This window comes from Sinocyclocheilus anshuiensis, unplaced genomic scaffold, assembly GCF_001515605.1.
Source record: "Sinocyclocheilus anshuiensis isolate Anshui unplaced genomic scaffold, SAMN03320099.WGS_v1.1 scaffold1079, whole genome shotgun sequence".
NCBI classification, from domain to species: Eukaryota; Metazoa; Chordata; class Actinopteri; order Cypriniformes; family Cyprinidae; genus Sinocyclocheilus; species Sinocyclocheilus anshuiensis.
In genome coordinates, this window is record NW_015548207.1 from 728715 (window position 1) to 751298 (window position 22584).

General features: G+C 38.0%; 2 protein-coding genes across 2 annotated transcripts; both read right to left on the bottom strand.

The window, feature by feature from the left end:
• Positions 1–2866: 2866 nt before the first annotated feature.
• Positions 2867–13151, bottom strand: LOC107653600 (major facilitator superfamily domain-containing protein 6-A-like). Its single transcript, XM_016440349.1, has 8 exons — positions 12880–13151; positions 10956–11944; positions 9836–10434; positions 7233–7330; positions 5477–5638; positions 5290–5388; positions 4271–4548; positions 2867–3256 (listed from the first exon to the last, which is right to left on the bottom strand). Exons 2-8 carry the CDS (start codon positions 11919–11921, stop codon positions 3068–3070), a joined length of 2391 nt encoding a protein of 796 aa, XP_016295835.1. The 5' UTR covers positions 11922–11944; positions 12880–13151; the 3' UTR covers positions 2867–3067.
• A 5999-nt stretch (positions 13152–19150) lies between these two features.
• LOC107653563 (chondroadherin-like protein) lies at positions 19151–21909 on the bottom strand. The gene is made up of 2 exons (XM_016440302.1): positions 21828–21909; positions 19151–20424 (listed from the first exon to the last, which is right to left on the bottom strand). Exons 1-2 carry the CDS (start codon positions 21845–21847, stop codon positions 19356–19358), a joined length of 1089 nt encoding a protein of 362 aa, XP_016295788.1. The 5' UTR covers positions 21848–21909; the 3' UTR covers positions 19151–19355.
• Between the last annotated feature and the right edge of the window lie 675 nt (positions 21910–22584).

Below are 22584 nucleotides of genomic sequence, written 5' to 3' on the forward strand. Positions count from 1 at the left end.
TCAGAAAAAGAAGCCAAGAGAACCAAAGGCTAAAGGTTAAATACTAAAGACTCGTGTATAATGTTTTTCCCCATGATTTCATGCCCGCCCCCCAAAAAAATTCCACCATGAAACAAAAAAACAAAAACAAAGAAAACAACAACTGAATTTAATAGAAAGTCTGTCCTCAGTAGAGGACATTATATTTATATACTCTGAGAACTTACATGTCACAGTTTTAAGTCTGGATACCAAATGTTTGGAAGTTTCTCCATGACCACGCCCTCTCCTTGGTCTTTAATAATGGCTGACATTAATTTTGTGATCAAATGTAACACACTTTGGGAAATATGATAATATTTTGTAACTGCCATTTCAATCTGACTAATTTTTTAAAACTGTCATAAATCAGCATCTCAGGAATATGTTACAAAAACAAAATATGACTTTCTGTTATGAAACAGGACATTGATTTCATACATGTCCACTGTAGAAGACACCAAGACTAAAAGCATGTTTATTACACATTTTGGGAGACAAAAATATTCTTGAAATATTTGATATTATGAAAATCTGGCCAATTATTACACTTCTTTTTTTCATTACACATTGCCCCAAGAGCACACTAATATGCAAATTAGATACAGTATATAGATATTGTATATCATGGGAAAACCCTCTTATGGCCATTTTACACACATACTGCATAAAGCAAAATGGTATATCAAATCATCCTGTTATATCTTTCATAACATAGTTCAGAATTTTTTTCTTATGCTCTAACCAATGTAATGACATGAAAAAATACTAAATTTACAAAACTTTTTTTTCTGGGTCTCAGGAGGAAAAAACGAAATAAAGAAAAAAATAAAGCCAACTTGAAAAAAAAAAACTGAACTAAACAAAAAAAAGGATAAAACAAAAGTCTTCATGAACAAAAAACCCACAAAGAGCAAAATAAACAAAACAAAACTTAACTTAACAAAAAGGACAAAACAAAGACAACATGAAAAAACAAACCAAAACCAACCCCCAAATAAACTCCCCCCAAAAAAAAAACATACTAAAATGAAACATGCAGTAGGTAAAAGCAGCCAGAGAATCACTACTATGTCAGAGACCAGCAGCAGTCACCTGGAATCTCTCCACACCACTTTCCCAGCTCATGACTCAACCCTTCCGATCCGAACATTTGTCAGATTGACTCCATGCCCACAATAATTATGCTAGTAATTCTCACAGAGGAATTGGTGTAGAAGAATTTAAAATAAACATTATTAAAAGGAAGAGGCTATTTGTGATAATTTCCTACCTGGATCCCACAATTAATGCAATTCTAATGCTAGTGTGGGCATGAACAAAATAAGGAAATGAAAGGACGTGACGTGTAGCCAAGTATGGTGTCCCATACTTGGAATTTGTGCTCTGCATTTAACCCATCTAAGTGCACACACACACACAACAGTGAGTAGTGAACAAACAAACGCACACACACACCCGGAGCAGTGGGCAGCCAATGCTGCGGCGCCCGGGGAGCAGTTTGGGGTTCGGTGTCTTGCTCAAGGGTCTAACCTCAGTCTTGGTATTGAGGGTGGAAGAGAGCGCTGGATATTCACTCCCCCCACCTACAATCCCTGCCGGGAAACCTTCGGGTTACAAGTCCGACTCTCTAACCATTAGGCCACGACTGCCCCCATATTTATATTTAAACTAAACTGTTATGAAGAACCAAATAATGTCTTCAACAAAACAAAACACTAAACCTACATGAAATAAAACAAAGTTAAACAAAAACGCAACATTAAAACAAACCAAATAAAAAACAAAACTGAACAACAAGCTGAGCGACAAAACACTACACTAAACAAACAGAAACAAACCATGAAACAAAACGAAGTTAAACAAAAATCCAAAATTTAAAACATAAAATAAAAACATGAGACAAAAACAGAACTGAACAAAAAAGGCAAAAAACAAAACTGAACCAAACTAAACAAAAAGGACAGAAAACAAACTAAATTTACATAATATAAAACCTCAAAGCAAACAAAAAAAAGCACTAAGCAATACCCCCCCCCAAAAAAAGCAAAAAACAAACAAAATGAAACCAAACAAACATAACCTATCACTGCTGCTTCAGATTAGAATACAAGTATTTTGTCACATATTTCTACATTTTTTTTGTCTCATCCAAACATTGTGATATCATAAATTGCATTGAAGTGATTTCCGACACTTGGCAAAACATTGTTGCAGGGCATATTGCGTTAGTGACAGCTAATCCCACCAGAGATGAAATGTGTGCTGTGAGTGGGTGTGTGCTGCAAATAAGGTGTTTGATTCCACAGAAAGAAATTAATTCTGGGAATAAAAAGAAACTAATTCTTGTACCTGCTAAAATGTTTGCTCAACGTGTAAATCAAGTCTGTCTGATTATTACCAAGAACACAGCAAGAAAGAATTATGGCCTGGTTTCCATGGGAACAGGAGATGACTGCCCTCCAGTGTTGGCTAATCATCGACTATGTCAAGCAGACCAGATGATCTATTGCTGGTGTCTTTAATGATGAGAAAGGTGCTCGGTGACACACGCAAAAATAAAAACACAAGAAAATCCCCTTGCAAAAATCTCCTTTACACCTACATCTCAAGTCAGAGGTGAAAGTGTGAAAAAGAATGTCCCTATTATTCCCAACAACGCAATGACGTCGACGTTAGTAAGTGTAATTAATGAGGTTTTTCCTTTTTAAATTAACTTATAGTGTTTCACAAGGAAGATATTCTCAATTATTATAGGACTCATAAAGCTCAATTGTAAATGGGCAAAATGCCCAGGCACTGCTGCCCTCTACAGGTCGAAGAAAGTAAAAACAGGCACGTGTTACAGTTTAAAATCTGCCAGGCTTTATTTATAGGATGTGCAAAACACCTGGAAATAAGTTAAAAATCATACAAAGGGCACTTATACAGTAAAGTACTTTCCCCTCTTCCTTGTATTTTCTCACATAGTTCATAAAAACTCTTCACAAAGAAAACAAAATCACTGTGTGAAGAAAATACCCACGGGTTACCGGATCAGTTTGTGCCATCAGCTGTTTGGATGTAATACAGGCTGTGTGTCCTGTGTTGGGAATTCCAGCTGTGTGGCGGCCCCTGGGGCCCCGGGGTCCTCCTGGGACTGGAGCCCGCTGGGAGTGCTTTTTTGCAGTGCAGCATCGCCAAAGATGGGAGGTGATTGGTCTTCTTCTTGAGAGTCTGAGGGGACTTCATCTGTGCCCTAGTTAGAAAAATAGTCAGTTTAATTAAGCTATTTCACAAATTTTTCACCAAAACTAATTGTGAAATTATTTGGCACAAAAAGCATGCAGAATATTTTATAAACAAAAATGCATCTTAATTTTTTTTTTTAATTGGAGCACACGTTTACTACCATTCAAAAGTGTGAGGTTAGTAAGATTTTTTGTTTTTGAAAGAAGTCTCTTATGCTCACCAAGACTGCATTTATTTGATAAACACTAAAACCATTAAAACACTAAAAACACAGGAGCACACACACACACAAAAAGAAAATAAATAATAATAATATTATATATATACACAGGTGCATCTCAATAAATTAGAATGCCGTGGAAAAGTTAATTTCAGTAATTCAACTCAAATTGTGAAACTCGTGTATTAAATAAATTCAATGCACACAGACTGAAGTAGTTTAAGTCTTTGGTTCTTTTAATTGTGATGATTTTGGCTCACATTTAACAAAAACCCACCAATTCACTATCTCAACAAATTAGAATACTTCATATTTTCCATAACATTCTAATTTATTGAGATGCACCTGTATATATATATTCATTCTCTGGAAAAAATTTAATAAATAATGGCTCAGTGCACATGTAAACTTCATGAAAGAATGTTTCCACCAGCTATTTACACAAACTGACAAAACTTTTGTTATCGGACAAAACATTTAGTTACCTGAATTAATCAGCATCTGAACAATGACAAATCAACCAACTCTTTAAATAAAATAGTCACATTATAATATTTTGTACTCTAAGTGCCAAACTCTGTTAAATGAGGGTGGAAATTATTTGAATACTCTGTATATTTGTGGGGGTTTCAGATATTCTGTTTTTCATTTTTAACTAAATCGACGTGTTCTCACCTTTCTGCCACAGAATGCATGAAAAAGAGCGAGAAAACACACAACAACATAGTACTATTTTGAAAACATTTAGATACATATTCATATTATTCATCACCATCGTCCTCTTATTTTCTTCTGCGTTACCTGAAGGGGCTGGACCTCAGCATGGGTCTTTGCTATGACGACCATCTCTCGGATTTGGTAGAACAGGAGAGCGACTGTAACCCACGGAGACCCGGAGGGAACCCAAGCGGGCTTGTTCAGATCCTCCTGCTCATCCTGGTGCTGCGTTTTCCGAGCCGGAAGTTTGGGTTCGGGTCGAGCGGGTGCCGCCACATCTGTTGTGTTCTGTACCAGGTCAATGGTCGCTATGGGAACAGGACTGGACGGGATAGGAATGTTCTCTGCTAGCATCTTGTCCTCTGTGGGGTAAAAAATTAAACATTATGTTGAAGGAGACTTGTTCCACATTTTATTCTAGTGTGAATGAAAATACTTAAAACTACATTTAAGCTTCTCATAGTTTAAATAACTATCCATTATTTGGCTAAAATGGTTTATTGACTCTTCAAAACTAACATTAAAACTTAAAGCAAGAATGAATCAGAAAATCATTTGAACAAACCTTCCAAATGAACTGCTGCATTAAATGAATTGGACTACCTGGAGACATCATTTTAGTTTGTTTGCACACATTTCATAATACAAAGTCACATAAAAAAAACCTTTGTCACTATTTGGAAAAGACACTTTTTTACGGCAGGTTTTGCTACTATTTTGAAAAAAATAATTACACTACTGAAAATGTGATTATATTTTATTATATTTACACTATTATATACTTAATTATTTATATTCAATATCACAAAGTACAAAAAAGGCAAAAAACAACATGAAAAACTAAATAAATTGAACCAAACTAAACAAAAAGGGCAAAAACTAAGAGATAACAAAACAATTAAAAAAATAAACTGAATTGAACAATAACCCAACATAAAACAAAAGCAAACAGAACTGAACTGAAAAGAAAAGACAAAAAAGCAAAATAAACCAAGACACCCCAAACCAAACCCGAAAAAAGAAACAAAAACAAAAAAACAATAATAATAAAAAAAGTTTCTTATTTTAAAAGAATAAGCAATGTTCAAGATTTTGTTGCTCACCTTTTTGCTCATTCTGGCCAGTAATGCACATAATTAATGAAAAGATGAGCAAAATAACAAGTGAGGCCATTCCAATTCCCCTGAATGTTTCGGCAGCACCTGAAAAATAAGACGACCTCTTGTTTATACACACACACCGGCATTCATTATGTCATATCATTACAAAAACAATGGTCATTGTTCATACCAAAGTAGTTGACAAATACCCCGCCGACCATCGCCCCACAGCCCCTGCCCAGCCCGAGGTGGAGACCCTGCAGTATGCCCTGAGCGGATGTCCGAAGCGGCGGAGGTACAGCTGCGCTCAAATATGAGATACACGCTGCCCACACGGATGCATGCGTTATGCCTGCACAGACACACAAGTTTATTATTCAGCATAATACAAGGCTTAAAGAAATAGTTCATCCAAAAATAAAATTTGCTGAAAATGTACACACCCTCAAGCCAACCAAGCTAATCAGAACAGATTTGAAACAATTTAGCATTCCATCACTTGCTCACCAATGGATCCTCTGCAGTGAATGGGTGCCGTCAGAATGGGAGTCCAAACAGCTGATAAAAACAACACAATCCACAAGCAATCTAAAAGGCCGCTCTAGTTCATCAGTTAATGTCTTGTGAAGTGAAAAGCTGCAGGTTTGTAATAAACAAATCCATCAAGGTGTTTTAACTTTAACGTTGTTTCAGGCCAAAAAAAAGTCCAGAATCTATAATAATGCTTCCTCTAGAACAGTGATGGGCAAACTTGGCCCTTCCAGGCCACTTTCCTGCAGAGATTTGATCCAACCCTGATATGACTCACCTGCCTGTAGCCTTCTAGTAGTCTTGAAGACAATGATTAGCTGGTTCAGGTGTGTTTGATTAGGGTTGGAGCTAACCTCTCAAGGAAAGTGGCCTGGAAGGGCCAAGTTTGCCCACCCCTGCTCTAGAAAATGTCCATCCCCTGTTGTCCTCTCACATGAAAATCCACAAACATATTTGTTTAGAACTGTTTTGGATTGAGAAGAGATTACTTTTTCAATAGAGAAAGCAATATTGTGGATAGAGGACTTGTTAGAAGTTTAAAAAGTCTTAATAATGAATTTCTTTTTCAAACAAGATTAATTGATGGACTGGAGTGGTGTGGATTATTGTGATGTTTCTATGAGCTGTTTGAACTCTCATTCTGACGGCACCCATTCACTGCAGAGGATCCCTTGGTGAGCAAGAGATGCTAAATTTCTCCAAATCTGTTCCCTCAAAGAATCAAACTCTTCTACTTCTTGGATGGCCTGAGGGCGAGTAAATTTTCATTTTGGGTGAACTATTGCTTTAAGTGTCTTTCATTCATTCATAAATAAATAAAATGATATGTATTTTTCATAAATGCAATCAATGTTTTTATTACATTTCGGTGAAAAAATTCTGCCGACATAAACACAATGCTGTTTAATTAACCAGTTTATAAAAGTCCAGCATGCACCTACTACATGCTTAAACTTTTATGTGCACACACGCAAATCTGTCTCATGACATGAAAATGTATGTGTATTAGCTTGGACTTCCAAGTATATATAGAGAGAAGGCAGCTAACACGTCTGTAACAGAATGGATGTGTTTCTTTGAACAGATGAAAACGTCTGTAATGAATGTAATCAGACTTGCTCCAGGTCTTCATTCCTGTGAGTGGATGGTATTCTCTCTTTAATGCATCTACATGCTTGTTTTCTTCTTGATTGTTTTGCCACAGGAAAGGGCGGTGGAACTGACAACGTCAAACTGACTTGATTTCCTCTCCTGAAATGAACCCCGGCCTTTCTTTGTTCTGCACACATCTCTCTACTTTTCTGACCGGATCTGATGGTTTATAGTATTGTGCACACACAGACCACATTAACGGAATTTAAAGATTGGTGATGCTTTATCCCAGGATTGAGAACTTGATGACTGGCCTTTCATACCTTGCAGCACTTCCATGGGCAGCACAGTCCAGGCATTCTTCAGATACGAGATATAGAGGTAGCGTGCGGTGTTGCAGGCCAGGCCAATGTACAAAACTCTGACAGAAAAAGCACAAGACACAGTTATAAAAAATACATGCATGAATCTCACAAAGCATCTCAAGAACATGTCAGGCTCATGTTTCATCCCTTTAAATGTAAAGGAGAAAAAATAGATACTGATATTTTAAAGAAAATTGATATTAAAGAGTGATTTTTAATTCATTGCTAATTTGAAACAAACATAAATAATAAATACATTTATTAATAAAATAGCATTTTTCTAGCTGCAATACATAAAAACATTAATGGCCCTAATTTAATGGTCCCAACTAATTTCAATTTTTATGCAAATGCAAAAAAAAAAAAAGTTCTCTCAACTGCTCTGTGCGTTTCATGATTAGTAATTAAATTAAACTTCCTCTGTGCTGTAAAACAAGTAATCAAGTTGAGATTTAACTGCATGGTCATATCGCAAAGATTATTACAGCTTATGCAGGTCATCTTTGAAAGATAAATCTATAAAACATACAAATGTCGAACAGGAAGTTCCTTAAATTTTTACAAGTTGTAGTAAATATTCTTACAAGAAGTTGTAAACCAGTCAAGGAAGGATGACTTATGAATTCATACTGCTCTGTCAGTCATTCAGTCAAATGGTTTTCTCTATAATTTAAAACAAATAACTCAACTTGAACACCAAAGAGCATTAATGTTACGTTCGCTGTAAAAGGAGCCACGCAGTGGACACTGTAGCTGCTGTGCAATGCATTCTGGACTTCTGCCACCGCTGACAGAATAAGGCTTTGTACTCTTGAACCAGGCCTTTCAACCAAACAATGCCTCACTGATCCCAGTGCAGACCTACTAAGTCGCATGACAGTGCCACACACAAAGACTCACTGATTCAAGGTCAGGATCAAATGAGCTGGAGTCACATGGTGCAGTGAGACAGTTTGGGTTACCTGGACAAGTCTTGCCTGTGACTGGAACAAACTACTATGATGGTTTGGTTCTAAACCCCTTGTGGTCTACATAAGCAGCAACTTTCCAAAGTAGCATCCTAACTGAAATGGAACCGACGAATGTCATTTCAAACACTAACAGTTGATGTTAGCATGTGGCTAAGCTAACAGCCTGACACACCAACAAGAACAACAGCAACAAAATGTAGCATCTACATCAGGATGGGCTCTTTTGATTTGGGCCAGTAAGCAACTACCTAGTAACCAAGCCGAATACACAGGCAATGCTACCTTAAAGGATTAGTTCACTTCGGAATTAAAATTTCCTCATAATTTCCTCACCCCCCATGTCATCCAAGATGTTCATGTCTTTCTTTCTTCAGTCGAAAATAAATTAAGGTTTTTGAGGAAAACATTCCAGGGTTTTTCTCTATATAGTGGACTTCAGTGGGGTTCACTGGGTGGAAGGTCCAAATTGCAGCTTCAAAGCGTTGATCCCAGACGAGGAATAAGGGTCTTATCTAGCGAAACGATCGGTCATTTTCTAAAAAAGAATAAAAATTATATATTTTTTAACCTCAAACGCGTGTCTTGTGTAGCTCTGCAATGCGCATGCGTACTCTGTGCAGTCCCATTCGAAACAGTTAGGGTATATCGGAAAAACTCATCTCATTTTCTCCTACATCGCTGTCCTACAGTCCTGTACAATCGTCCTACATCGCTGCAGAAGTACCGACCCAGTGTTTACAAAGTGAACGTGCAAAGAAGGTCAAACGCCCTTTACAAAAAACGGTAAAACACCGATGTAGGACGATTTAGAACGATTTTGAAGTTGGAGGAGAAAATGAGATGGGAGTTTTTCGATATACCCTAAATGTCATGAACCGCAATGCACAGTTCACGCAAAATTAGACAAGACGAGCGTTTGAGGTTAAAAAGTATATAAATTGTATTTTTTTTTTTTAGAAAATTACAGATCGTTTCGCTAGCTAATACCCTTCTTCCTCGTCTGGGATAGTGTAGAACACTTTGAAGCTGCAATTTGGACCTTCCACCCAGTGAACCCCACTATATAGAGAAAACCCCTGGAATGTTTTCCTCAAAAACCTTAATTTCTTTTCGACTGAAGAAAGAAAGACATGAACATCTTGGATGACATGGGGGTGAGAAATTATGAGGAAATTTTAATTTAGAAGTGAACTAATCCTTTAACATTGTTCAAAATGAAGAATCTTCTAAAGCAACTTGACTTTTGTGCCTACTTTTGGGAAACACATTTGATCCTGAAGTATGCCTGTAATTCTTTAAATAATTTATAGATAGCCAGCCACCTTAACAGGGCTTGAAACGGAGCCAATGAATGGTTATAGACAACAACTGGTTAGACTGTTGTACTTTATGCAATGTGTACCTTAATTGGTATTTAACTGAACAAAACCAAAATACAGGTGAACTGAAACAGACCAAGATTCAGAACAGAAAAAAAATAAATAAATAAAAACAAACAAACGGACCAAGATTCAGAAATGAATCAAGATTCAGATCTGAACCAGACCATTCTAAGTCCCCTATGCCGACAAGGAATCACAGGAACCTCACCTGATGTGTCCAACCAGTTCGATGAATTTATGGCTGGTAAAATAGGCAGCAAGCTCTGACACGTGACTCAGGACAGAGCAAACGCCAAACAGAGTTGTAGTTCCTGTCAGGTCCTGTAAATGCCAGTAAAGGAAAGTGAAAACAAACCCATAGCCGAAGCCCATGAACCAGGCCACAAATAACACAGTGCTGTACTGTACGCCACACAGCAGTCGCATCAAGTCCCAGAAGTGGAACTCCTCGACTTGGACAATTGTTGGGGTCTCAGAGTTCTCCATTCCAGGGGAACCTCTAGGTTGGGCGTTTTGCTGCTGGTTGCCAACCTCATTTCCTTCAATCGTGTTTTGGTGCTGAACATCAAACTTAAACTGAGTGGCAACGATCAAAGCTATTCCCATTAATACGCCAAACACAATGAAGGCAGTGTGGTAGTTCTTGTAATTTTCCATGACGCATTCCATGTTGCCGATGACAAGGTTAGTGCTAGTGTGGTCGATCCAGATGCCAACACAGAGCATGGCTATACCCCAGCCTAGAGATCCCCACATGCGTTGGAGGCCGTAGCGGTCACGGTGTGGACCCAGGTACTGCAGAGTCACCTAAAACGATCCAAATAAACCTATTTTAGACTCAAATACCACTTATCTACCAAAATGGTGTTGGAACTGGTGCTGGAAGATCTAACAACATCTCTCATGACAGGGTTACCACTGATTTGAGAGCTAAACAATAATGTAACAGAGTCATTCCTACATTCCCAGGCACCTATTTTCCCCAGAATATAGGCCATATTTTATATGGCATATAATGACTGTTCCAATCTTCCCAGGGTTGACGCTATGTTCCTATGTTACCCTAAGCCTGGGAACATAGATGTGCTTCCAGAATGGGAACTGGCTCAAGCACCAACACCATACTCTGATGTTGGAAATGGGACTGTAGTTTGTCTAACATTTAAATACAATGGAAGCATTGTCTAATCTCTCTTATGAAGTTCTGCTTATTCAAATCTTTCGTTCCAAGAACCACAAATTGCAGTTTCAAGATACATGGCTTATAAAATGGACTCTACTAACTGATCTGTCTTGAATTTATTTTGAGGGAAAAAAAGGTTACGTACCGTATCCACAATGGTAATGGCTGGAGCACTGAAAAACTCGCCAATGATGATGACGAGCAGAATCAGCAGAAAAATGGCATGAACCTGGTCCTTGTTATATTCAGGAGGTTGGTTTGGTTTGGTTGTAGTACTTTGAATAGTGCTGCCAGACGTGGTGTTTGGGGCTGATGTTGAGTCGAATGTGCTTGGCTCGGGCCTTGTGGTTGTTTGGTCAAATTGCGTTGTGTTAGCCAATTCATCAGGTGCCACAGTGAAACTGGAGTTGGAATCCCGTTTGAATCGGTGTTCAGAGTTGTAGCCTGAAGACTTAATGGAGGGAAGAATGGTTTGCCAAAGGTAGTGTCCAATCAGATCCCTGCGGCGTCTCATCTGGTTTGTTGTCGGGATGGAACTGGTGTTGAGGTAGAATGTCTCATTAGATGTGGTAGTGTGGACAGTCGGTACCATAGCTGTGGTCGTCGGGAGGTTCTCCTCTTTACACTTCATGTCCGCTGGCTGCACAATGCCAATCCCAGAACTGAAGAGGACCCAGCATAACATCGAGAACAATAAGACTGCTTTACCTTTCCTGAAACGATCTGCAACAATGCCCCAAAAAGGGGCACTACAGAACTCAATGAAATAACGGATTCCCACTAGGAGACCACTTTGGGTGGGATTCATCCCCAGCTGCTTGTAGTACAAAGCAAGAAGTGGATGGAGGGAACCATATGCAGCATAGAAGAACAAATAAAACACTTTTGACACAAGAAGGTGGGGGTTGACCCGTAGGAACAATCGTTCACAGCAGCTCATGTCGTGTTGAGCAGATGGCGTTGGTGCTGTATCGTTGGGTACTTTGTCCACAGATGATTGTGAAGGTTGATCTGATTGAATCTCAAGTGACAGGCGGTCGAAACGCTCGAGGTCTCTCCTCTTCAGCTCCTCTTCATCGTCAGTTAAGATGGCTACACGGTCGTCAGCCATCTTTGCTGGGGTGCTTAATATTTCTAAAATTGGGTTAAAGATAATATTAATATATAAATGTCGAGCATGTGTTAAAAACGGCATACAGCATGTCCGGAAACATATGTACATAAGGGTCCATTTTGATTTCAGGATGATTTTGAAAGCAAAAGAATTACATTGGAAAAACAGGGGGAAAACTACATATCTTAACAGAGAATTGACAATTTTTGAAAATCAGCAAACAACATCAGAACACTTTACAGCACAATTATGGCATTAAAAATCGTATATTATCACTGTTTTGCATGTGAAGTATAGCATACTAAATTCTATTCTTACTACTACTCCAGTACAAATATACTATCCACAGTATGCAAATGTTATGTATGCTTGGAATACCCATATGATCTACTACAGTTTGCAAAATAACTCTTTATTTCCAAAACGATAACGTGACTAAGTCACGTGACAACAATGAAGCATACCATATGAAATGTTCATTGGCGCATACTGGTTAGTGTTCCACATATTATATATAAAAAAGTTAACCGTGTACATTATATGCTGTGCCGTATTCACTAATTAGTAAACAAGTACTATTTTACAAACATGTGAACACTAACCATGATGTATACTGCCGAATGACGTAATGAATGTTTATGGCGCGCCTGTCTAAAACTGTCCTACTTTTACGGAAGTATCAGCGCTTCCTTTATTGAGATGTCATTTAATAAAAGATAACCTGTATATTTATTCGGCAAAGTCTTTTAGATCATTCTAAAACACCACTTTGCTCGGTTTCCTATGAGAACCTATGCGTCTAAAACAGGACGGGTCACAAAACCAGTCTTATATTCAAGAAATGCAGGAAATGGAGAAGAAAGGTCCATATCAAGCGAATGTTAAGCATATAACTACATATTTACAGTAGAATAAGCGTAGGCATGTTATATGAAAACAGTCATTGTGTATTTACCTGTAGTCTCGGTAGTTTCAGGTGAGTCGCTTACTTTGGAACAGACGCGTTTCGATGATGAAGTTGATTTTCTTCCATTTCCAATAAATGTCTGTTTACTGGACCGTGTTTTGGTCTACTGGCTTTTCTGCCTGTTTAAACAGTTACTTTCTCCCTTATTTGATGCCTTGTCGAGGCATTTTTGTTGCTTGGTGGCGAGAATCCAGCGTTCACCTGCTCACAATCCGACTTGGGGTCTACCTCATGAAAATTAATTAGGTGCGGACGTTGCTAGCTCGGGCTCTTTTGGCGAAGGCGTGGCTTTTGAATAGTAACGCTCTGACGTTGCTGGATATCCATCCAATAGCGAGGGCTTGTTACTTGAATATTAAGTAGGTGAAAATAAGGTGGTTTTATGTGCGTTCTAATGGGAAAGAAAGACTCTTGAATATTATTATTGTGCATCAGTTATTATTATTATTTTTTAAATTTTAATTAACATGAACAAGCATTATTACAATATATAATGCTTTTTTTTTTAAAAGTTAAGTCGCTTTTAAAATATTCAGAATACATTTATATTCATATATTCAGAAACTTTGTTTTACATGCATTCATATTTTAATAACCATATATTTGAAACCCATTATGGGGGCTTTTTGTTATGCTACATCATCCCAGTTGGGCCTATCTGTTGATTTGCACAATCGAAAACAACCTGTTCCCCAGCTCTTCTTTGTTCAGTTGAAACCGTTTCACTTTGTTGCAAATTAAATAGTGAACAGGCACATCTTTCGCCCCTCCCTAAGCAACATGCTTTGTAGAGAATGGCAAGTTGGTTTTTATTTACATCTTTATGAATGAATAAATATCCAAGTATGCATTCAAGCTCAGTTACCTGCCAGATTGCATTTTCTCAGCTCTAAGGTCAGAATTCATGACTTCTCTATAAATCATTACATACTCAAGTCAAGTGGACCTTTTGCCTGAAAACCAGTTAACCCCTATTAAACATCTTGGTTTGAAACCGAAATTAAACTGCAACTGATGCATCTAAAAAGCTTGTTTATTCACTCTTTCCTTTGTTAATGTCAAGACATTTTGAAATGAATCAGAACTGTGACACAGAATGCACTACATACTACATAGTATTTCAATAGCATTTTACAGTGTGCATTGTATTGCCCGCATAATATTCACATAGAGGCCTACTTTCACAAAATGAAATGTTGAACGACGCTCATTCTGAGACAGCAGCTTGCATTTACATGCTTAAACTACTACTAGTTCATCCTGAAGGGCACATCACATACAGACATTCTGTAAGTAATATTTATGGTTTCCTACAAATTAGGCGAGTTCTGGAGTTCCTCTACTGTGATTTCTTCTGATAGAGTGAACACTTCAAGACGCAAAATTTGGAGAAAAAAAAAAACTAAATGAAGATCATGAGAAGTTCGACGCTTGATATGGGAGGTTCCAAAGACATGAGAACTTCTTTCAAAAAGAGTTTATAATAATGCCAGGTTATCCTCATGACTGGAGGGATGAGTTTAAGTACAAGTACAAGACCCAGGTCACTTTGCGTGGGAAAAAAAACAAACAAGTACATTCAAATGGCACACCTTCAAATACTTATTTAAAAAGAAGTGTGAGTGGTGGGACATGTTACTATGGAAGTCCGTTTCCACCACTGAATAAAAAATTTAAAAGGTAATTGCGTCTTTTTTTCTCAGAATTGACCCTTCACTGGTAGTTTGATGGACAGGCGATCTGACCAATCATAACGCGGAATTTGCCATTTTGTCCGACAAACAAACCAGACAGGAGAGTAGATTAACGTCGGTGGACTTGAACTTGAAACATGGTGTGTAATCTGTGAATCTTTCCGCAGTTGAAACAAGATACCTTCTGATGTTCGTTCATGTTTATTTCGTGCTGTAAATAGTAAAGAGGAAAAGATGATCGGTTTATGTGCCGCTTGAACTGAGGCTCTACAGCGATCTGTCACGACACATTAAAGAGCCACAAAATGGTATTTATTGTTTGAATTTGTAAAAAAAAGTTTAAATTTGAAAGCTGAGAGAGCGAGACTTTGTTTAATACAAAAAGTAACCTGCTCTGTCTTGTCTGTTGGCACGTTGTCAGTTTCCTCTTTGCTCCGCGATGTATTTTTCACTGTGTGAGAACATGGTGTGTGGCGTGAGAGCGGCATAGCTTGTCAGACGTAGCAACAAGTCGTGGGGAAGTCGTGGCCAGGGAAGTCGTGGCCTAATGGTTAGAGAGTTGGACTTGTAACCCAAAGGTTGCGGGTTCGAGTCTCGTACTGGCAGGGATTGTAGGTGGAGGGAGGGAATGTACAGCGCTCTCTCTCCCACCTTCAATACCACGACTGAGGTGCCCTTGAGCAAGGCACCAAACCCCCAACTGCTCCCCGGGCGCCGCAGCATAAATGGCTGCCCACTGCATTTACATGTAGCAAGGCACCGAACCCCCAACTGCTCCCCGGGCGCCGCAGCATAAATGGCTGCCCACTGCTCCGGGTGTGTGTTCACAGTGTGTGTGTGTTCACTGCTGTGTGTGTGCACTTTGGATGGGTTAAATGCAGAGCACTAATTCCTAGTATGGGTCACCATACTTGGCCACATGTCACGTCACTCACACTCACTCACTTAACAGTAACTAAGGGGGGCGGGTCTTTGCGAAGGGTCAATTACAGGATATAAACTCACAATTGTGAGAAATAGTCAAAATTGGGATTCTGAACGTGCAATTTTGACTTTTTCTCACAATTGCGAGTTTTGAGCTATTCTGGGAGGTTCAAAAGACACGAGAACTTCCTTCAAAGAGAGTTAAAGGTGCTGTAGGAGATCTTGGAAAATGCTAACTTTAGCCTGATAGCACTGAAAGCGAACGTCCCACCCTCCCTGCAATCGCTGTCCAAAGCCACGCCCCCGAACGCATTTACGCTCACAGACCAGAGACAACATTACTACAATAGGCTACATCAGGTTCCCAATTCCAGCCCATGTTCCGAAGTGAAGTAAACTTCAACGGATTTCCCCCGCTCAGGGAGTAGGGAGCAATGAACACTGTGTAGGGATTAGGGCTGCACGATTAATCGAATGCGATTGTCATGCGCATTTTGTTAAAAAAGCCGGTTCTGTAGTCAGCAGAGCATAACAAAAAATGTTTCTGAAGACAATCACCTATTGCACCTTTAATTATAATGCCAGGCTATCACCTGTTTTCCAATGTCGTGTTTGATGACTTCCTGCGCCAGCACATCTGCCAGGGTTTTGAAGTCAGCCATGACCACACTGATTCATCGCCACCTCCCGTTTCTTTTGGATCAGCTGGATGAAGAGCATCCCCTCGCGTGCGATGATGATTATGTTCTCAGTCTTCTCTGAGTCCCGAACCAGTGCCATCACCAGATCAGACGTACTGGGGTACCTGCACATGGGAGGACAAGAGTGCAGGCCATTATCCATAACTGTTCTAGTTATGTAGATGCGCACAAAACTGGATTCAAATCCAAAATAACCATATTTAGTTCCGAGATGAAAACTGAGATCAATTCAATCTTCGAAAATGCCCAGTATGTAATATGAGTGCACTGCATACGTCTCAAGATACACTATTTACCAACTGTTTATATTCGTTTAAGACACAACCGACATGAATACTCGCCAACAAAGGGCTTTATTTATTTATGTTGTATATAATTTTGTGTTTTTTGACCATTATGTGCATTAAGCTGTGAAAGAAACTCGTCACCCTGACGTCAGGGCTCTCTGTGCACGTGCTTTGGGCGTTTTCGTGAATTTATAGCATTTAATGACTCTTTTTAACATCAAGCACGTCCTGTTTTTGATTTTCTCACTCATCTATGATTCTTAATCGATCTAACGTTTAAAAATGAAGCAGTGAATGACTGTCCTAACCACAACCTCAAAACACACGCGAGTCAAAGAAGTTATGTCAAAAGTTACATACTAACGTTACACCTTACCTAGCAGTTCTCATTTTAAATTTACATTGTATTTTTCACTGCACACGAGACAGTATTAGATCATTCTTGTTCATTTTTTTTCTGTTTCTCGTTAAAAGCAAAGAGTATAGAAGACCTTAAAAGTAGGCCTATGTTCTTTGTTAAAGGCGCCAAACGCACCGCGCATGCGCACATAGATTCAGTTTCCGTCCCTGCGACGTCATAATGAGATCACGTAATTTTTAGAACTCGCATATATAAAGCCGCGCAAACCTCCAGTCCATCGTGGCGAGTTCTGGAGTTCCTCAACCGTGATTGTTTTGTGCTAGAGTGAATGCAACAAAAGGCAAAATGTGGGAAAAACTGCTAAAAGAAAAGCGTGAGAAGTTTGACACATGGTATGGGAGGTTCAAAAGACACGAGAACTTCCTTCGAAGAGAGTTTATCATAATGCCAGGCTATCAACCTGACTGGAGGGAAGAGTTTAAGGACAAAAATAAGACCCGAGTCACACTGCGTGGGGAAAAGAGCATATTTAAATGGAAGAACTTTAAAGGCTTATTCAGAAAGAAGCGGGAGTGGTGGGACATGTTACCCCCAAAAGTACCTCCACGTGAATATCGGGTCTTGTACTTCAATATGCCGAAGAAGTGGCCTATAAGAAGTCTTCTTCTCGAAGAACCAGATGAGCCCGAAAACTACATGATCCAGAGCCACACCACTGAAATCCATTTAGTGAAGCCTGTGATGATCGACTTGCACGCAGTCGTATGGCAGGCATTTGAAGACTGAGGCTGCTGGGCCATCTGAGACTGGTTAAGACCAGAGATCTGCTGCTGATGAAGAATATTACTCATCAGAAGAATAAAGTTCAGTGGATTTAAAATACAAAGTGCATTCGAAAAGTAGTGCATAAGATGTGTCTGTCAATGAGCCCTCTCTCTACATGCGAGTCTGTCCCTTAGAGATCTCATCAGAAATGCACAGGGGGTATTCGGGTAAATCAGATACTTTTTTCCATTGAGGTGACAGGAAAAATGTCCCAGATAACCTGGATTAACCCTAGATGAGGTCTTTTTGCCCTCCTTAAATGAGTGGAAGCAAAACTGAAAAAGAAGAGGAGCTCTTACTTTTATTCTTCCTCTCTTTCTATTTGTAAATGCACTTTCTATATAGAAATTTCCATTAAAAAGGTGTGAAAAAATATACATGCAGTCTTCATAAATGATTTGTTTGCTTTAGAGTTGTTAACTTATATATATGCTCTTGCTTTCCATCATTTTATAATGTATGTTTGATGCTATTTGGACATTATATCATAAATATCTATTTTTATTAAATGGAAGATTATTGTTTTATAATAATTATGAAATTTAAAATTATAATTATTTATTTGCAATCATAACAGTGTGTTGTTTCTGTATTTGGTCAATGTACCACTCCACTGTTTCTCTTCTTACACAAACACACAAAAATAGCTATTTATCGCCATCTTGTGTAAACATATGGGCTTTAATATTCATTTCAACATATATGGTGAACGCCAAACATTTCAGCATTCATTTCTTGTTCATTCATCTTGGAGCTATTTCTCTTCGCAGAACGTTTATGTTCATTACAAGTGAGTATATACTGTGTGGTGTGTGTTGGCTAAATAGAGATATTTTATTTTCAGAATGAATGCTCCTGCCGCCTGTCAGTTCCTGTATTTAAGTCATACTTGTAATAAACATTTTAGACCTTCCATTTGCGTTTGACCCCACCATTAAATTGATTTTTTTTTATTTTTTACCAATTATTAAGAATTTGACAGAGTTTTTGTGGTTTTTTAGCCTCAATTTGCCCTTCTGCAAGTTAAGTCCTAAATTCATAAAGTCATGGCATTAAATGTTCATCAATTAAAACATCAATTTACTTGAGATGCAAATTGAACACATAAAGTCTTGTTTTCTGAGAAATTGAACAAAATTAAGTGAGTTTATGCTTAAAACAAAAACAAACTTCAGTCAATGGGGTTTGGAAACTTGTTTTCCCTTTGTATTAAGCTGACATTAAAAAAAGGACAAATATCTGCTAATGTCAGCTTACTTCATTTTGATCAACTTCTCATAATAGTAACAATTTTAGGTAATTTTGCATCTCAAGTATTGATTTAAGACAAAATTATTGATGAAGAGCATTACTTTTTTTGCAGTGTGATCAGAAGGTACAGTAAAAGTTATTTCCATATTCTATTGGTTGGGAGCAGATCTACTGAAATATGAAATAACATTGAAATAAAAAGCAATGAAGGTCTGTTGGAAATTGTATTTACAAACTTTGAAGCGTTGCTAATACAAGACATTTACATTTAGAGACCATATTGACGAATTGTGTTCCATTCTTTACTTGGTCTTAAAAAGTCTTACATTTACGTTCAGAAACCCTGAATTCGACAACCTAAAGCATATACATACAAGTATAATGCAAGATTAATATTCCTTTTTGCATTAAGGCCATTGGTTCAGGCTTGCGATGCACACGACAACTCGCCGACTTCCGTCCAATGCTTTTCTTTGTTCTTTTTCTCCCTTTTCTTCTCTGCCATGACGATGGCAGCCACAACAGTGATGACCACCGTCATGGTGATGACCAGGACAGTAACCATCTCTGCAACGCAGAACTCCTCTTTCATCGTGTAGTTTCTGTGACTTTCGTCCAAATTCACGCAGGTGAGGTTGTCATAGTCATCCAGGAACAGCCGCTTGACGTTACAGAGCTTCCGGAAGACTCGCTGCAGATCGCAGTCACAATCCCATGGGTTTCCTTGGAGCATTATGTGAGTGCTGTACGTGTTGAGACTTAGGAAGGTCTTGAACTGAATCGTGGAGAGGTTGTTGTTGGTGAGGTCCAGTAGAGCGAGACTGGTCAATGGCGAAAGCACGCCGACGTCCAAGTAGTGTATCTGGTTGTGATGTAAATTCAAGACTTCGAGGTTTCGTAACATGGAGAAGATGCCATTTTTGAGAACCGTTAAATTGTTCGAGTTGAGTTGTAGCTGGCGTAGGGTACTCATGGACCCAAACGCTCTCATCTTGATGGTCTCTATAGCATTATGGCTGAGGTTGAGTCTTTGGAGGGCGTCAAAGTGGACGAAACAACTGCTGTCCAAGCTGCTCAATCGGTTCTCAGCCAGTGACAGATCTCGAAGGGAACCGAGACCCCGTGAAAATCCTTCACTCAGGAATGAGATTCGGTTTCGGCTTAGGTCCAACCTCAACAGTCCTTCTAGAAGAAAGAATGCTCCGTTGGCTAGCATGGCAATCATGTTGTCGTTCAGGAGCAGGACGCGAAGTCTTGGTGTGCTGTGGAAGGCTTGGGTCCGGATGGCACTCAGGTGGTTGAGGGACAGGTCCAGTTGTTCGGTGAAGGGTGGAAGGGCGGCGGGCAGGTGGGTGAAATTGCTGCTGGTGCAGTTGGCGAGTTTGATCTCCAGGTGGCAGGTGCAGTCGTAGGTGAAGTTGTGGCTCTTGGAGATGGACTGGACCTCGAGCACCAAGGGAAGCACGAACAACAGATGCATCCTGGAGGTTCTGCAGGGAAACAAAGACAGTTTGTGTTCAAACTTAAAACTATAAGCTATTCAGATATCCCAGTTCTTAACCAAGTGGTTAAATATCTGGGAGATTATACAGTATGCATGATTATAGATTACTTTGAGCTTTTACTTGCATATTAAATATGATGAAAAGACTTGTAATTATTTTACACACTGCTTTATTGCACTGTTTTTTTTTTTTACATTACAGCACTGTTTTTGAGTAAATGATATTTTTGAGTATATGACATATATTAGGGTTAGTATTTTATTACAATCATTAATTTCTTTATAATTAAATATAACATTTACAGTATATGTGTATACATTTTTATATATATATATATATATATATATACACACACACACACACACATTACATATATGATATAAAATGATACTAACATATAATAATAGTAATAATCTATATGATCTAATCTATATTATTATTTTCTGTATTATTAAACTATGTAAACTTATTATTCTTTCAATTTGTACCAACCAAATTACATAAATACTTTTAGGTGAATATGTTACAAAATACAAGAATTGTTCTTTATTACAAAATAATCTGAATCTGAATTGTTATTTTGATGCCCTGGGATATAGCATTTATGTCATTGTATAATGCAAAACAATCTATTGTGTATCTATGCTAAATTTCTCCATTATCTGCTTCTGTTAGATCATTAACAAATTGAATTGTGGATTCAGCATGGGTTTATGGAGCTTTTACATACTCTTTTCCAGTTTAAACTGTGTAAACAAACAGCACAGACAGGACAGCTACATGTTTAGCTGCACTTGATGTTTGCGTACAGGTGAGCAAACGAATGTTTAAAAGCCTGTTATACAATTACAGGTCAAGTGTGGTTTTGTTCATGCAGGAACTTTACTAAATGAGCTTTGAACTTGTTTATACATGTTTATTTGATCAAAATGTATTTTTAAGTTAAAATTTATAGGATTGTATAATCAAAAGTTAAGCATTCCTTTCTTCACCATTTTAAGCACCTTCTAACCATCACTAATTCATTTTAAATGGTCATGTGGTGTAACAAAAGAATTTGAATAGTGCAAATATTCAAATGATTTAAAGTACAACTAAAACTACTCTCAATAATAATTACAAAACAATATGCAATTTATAAAACATACATATAAATAAACATGAATCATCTTTTAACAATACAGAACGTCTACAAAAAGATCCGCACTTTAGCACATCGGGTTCGTTTTCAATCATGTATCGTATTGTGATACCTGTCGTACCTCACATCCTCTGTCAGAGCACAGATCTTATCATAAAAACCCCGCCAGCGCCGTGTTCTATGGTTTACTTCAGCTCCGAAAACTTAAGGTCAACTTAGTCAAAAGTAAGTGTAAATGGAGCCTTACCTGAGTTTGGTGTCTGTCATCAGAGCAGCAGCCGTGTGTGATGTGCCTGTATACCACACTCCGTGTGTTTGCACATACAGAGGCAGCTGTTGGCAGAGAAGAGAAAAGAGAAAGAGCAAAGTGATTAATATTTCACGCCGGCAGCGGAGGGCACAGACACAACGAGGGGGTGCAAACCACATCACTTCAAGAGGACAATTATGAATTGTAATACAGGTGACACATATAATACGGACCTAAATTATTTAAATATAAATAAGAAAATAAATACATTTGACAAGCAATATAATGTAAATAAATGAAATTGATTAGCAGACAGACAACTTTTTTTAAGCAGACAAACTTGTTTATTTTTATAGTTTTTTATAGTGTTCAGTTTTACATGGCCATGGCAGGGTTCATTTTTTACAAAATTATTAATTTTTCAAAATATTTTTAATTTTTCACTACACTATCCTAACCTCTTTATATATATAAATATATATATATATATATACTGTATATATATGATAAATTATGTCATGTTCTTCTTCAAAACCTTTTCTTTTTACTATTTAAGTTAAAATAAATAAATAAATATGGATATTTTCTATGTAATTTAAAAAAACGTTATGTTCTTCTTTCAAAGCCTTTTCTTGCTACAATTTAAAATAGCTAAAACAATTATAATATAGAATTTTAAAATGTTTTTTTTAATGAAAGGGGTCATATGATGCTGCTAAAAAGAACATTATTTGGTGTATTTGGTGTAATGAAA

Bases quoted from the DNA above. Each gene is read 5' to 3' on its own strand.
- LOC107653600 (XM_016440349.1), bottom strand. From the start codon at position 11,921: ATGGCTGACGACCGTGTAGCCATCTTAACTGACGATGAAGAGGAGCTG. The intron at 10,435-10,955 runs GTACGTAACCTT...GGATCGTTTTAG, and splicing joins CCATTACCATTGTGGATACG to GTGACTCTGCAGTACCTGGG. The intron at 5,639-7,232 runs GTATGAAAGGCC...GTGTCTGTGCAG, and splicing joins GCCCATGGAAGTGCTGCAAG to GCATAACGCATGCATCCGTG.
- LOC107653563 (XM_016440302.1), bottom strand. From the start codon at position 21,847: ATGACAGACACCAAACTCAG. The intron at 20,425-21,827 runs GTAAGGCTCCAT...GTTTCCCTGCAG, and splicing joins ATGACAGACACCAAACTCAG to AACCTCCAGGATGCATCTGT.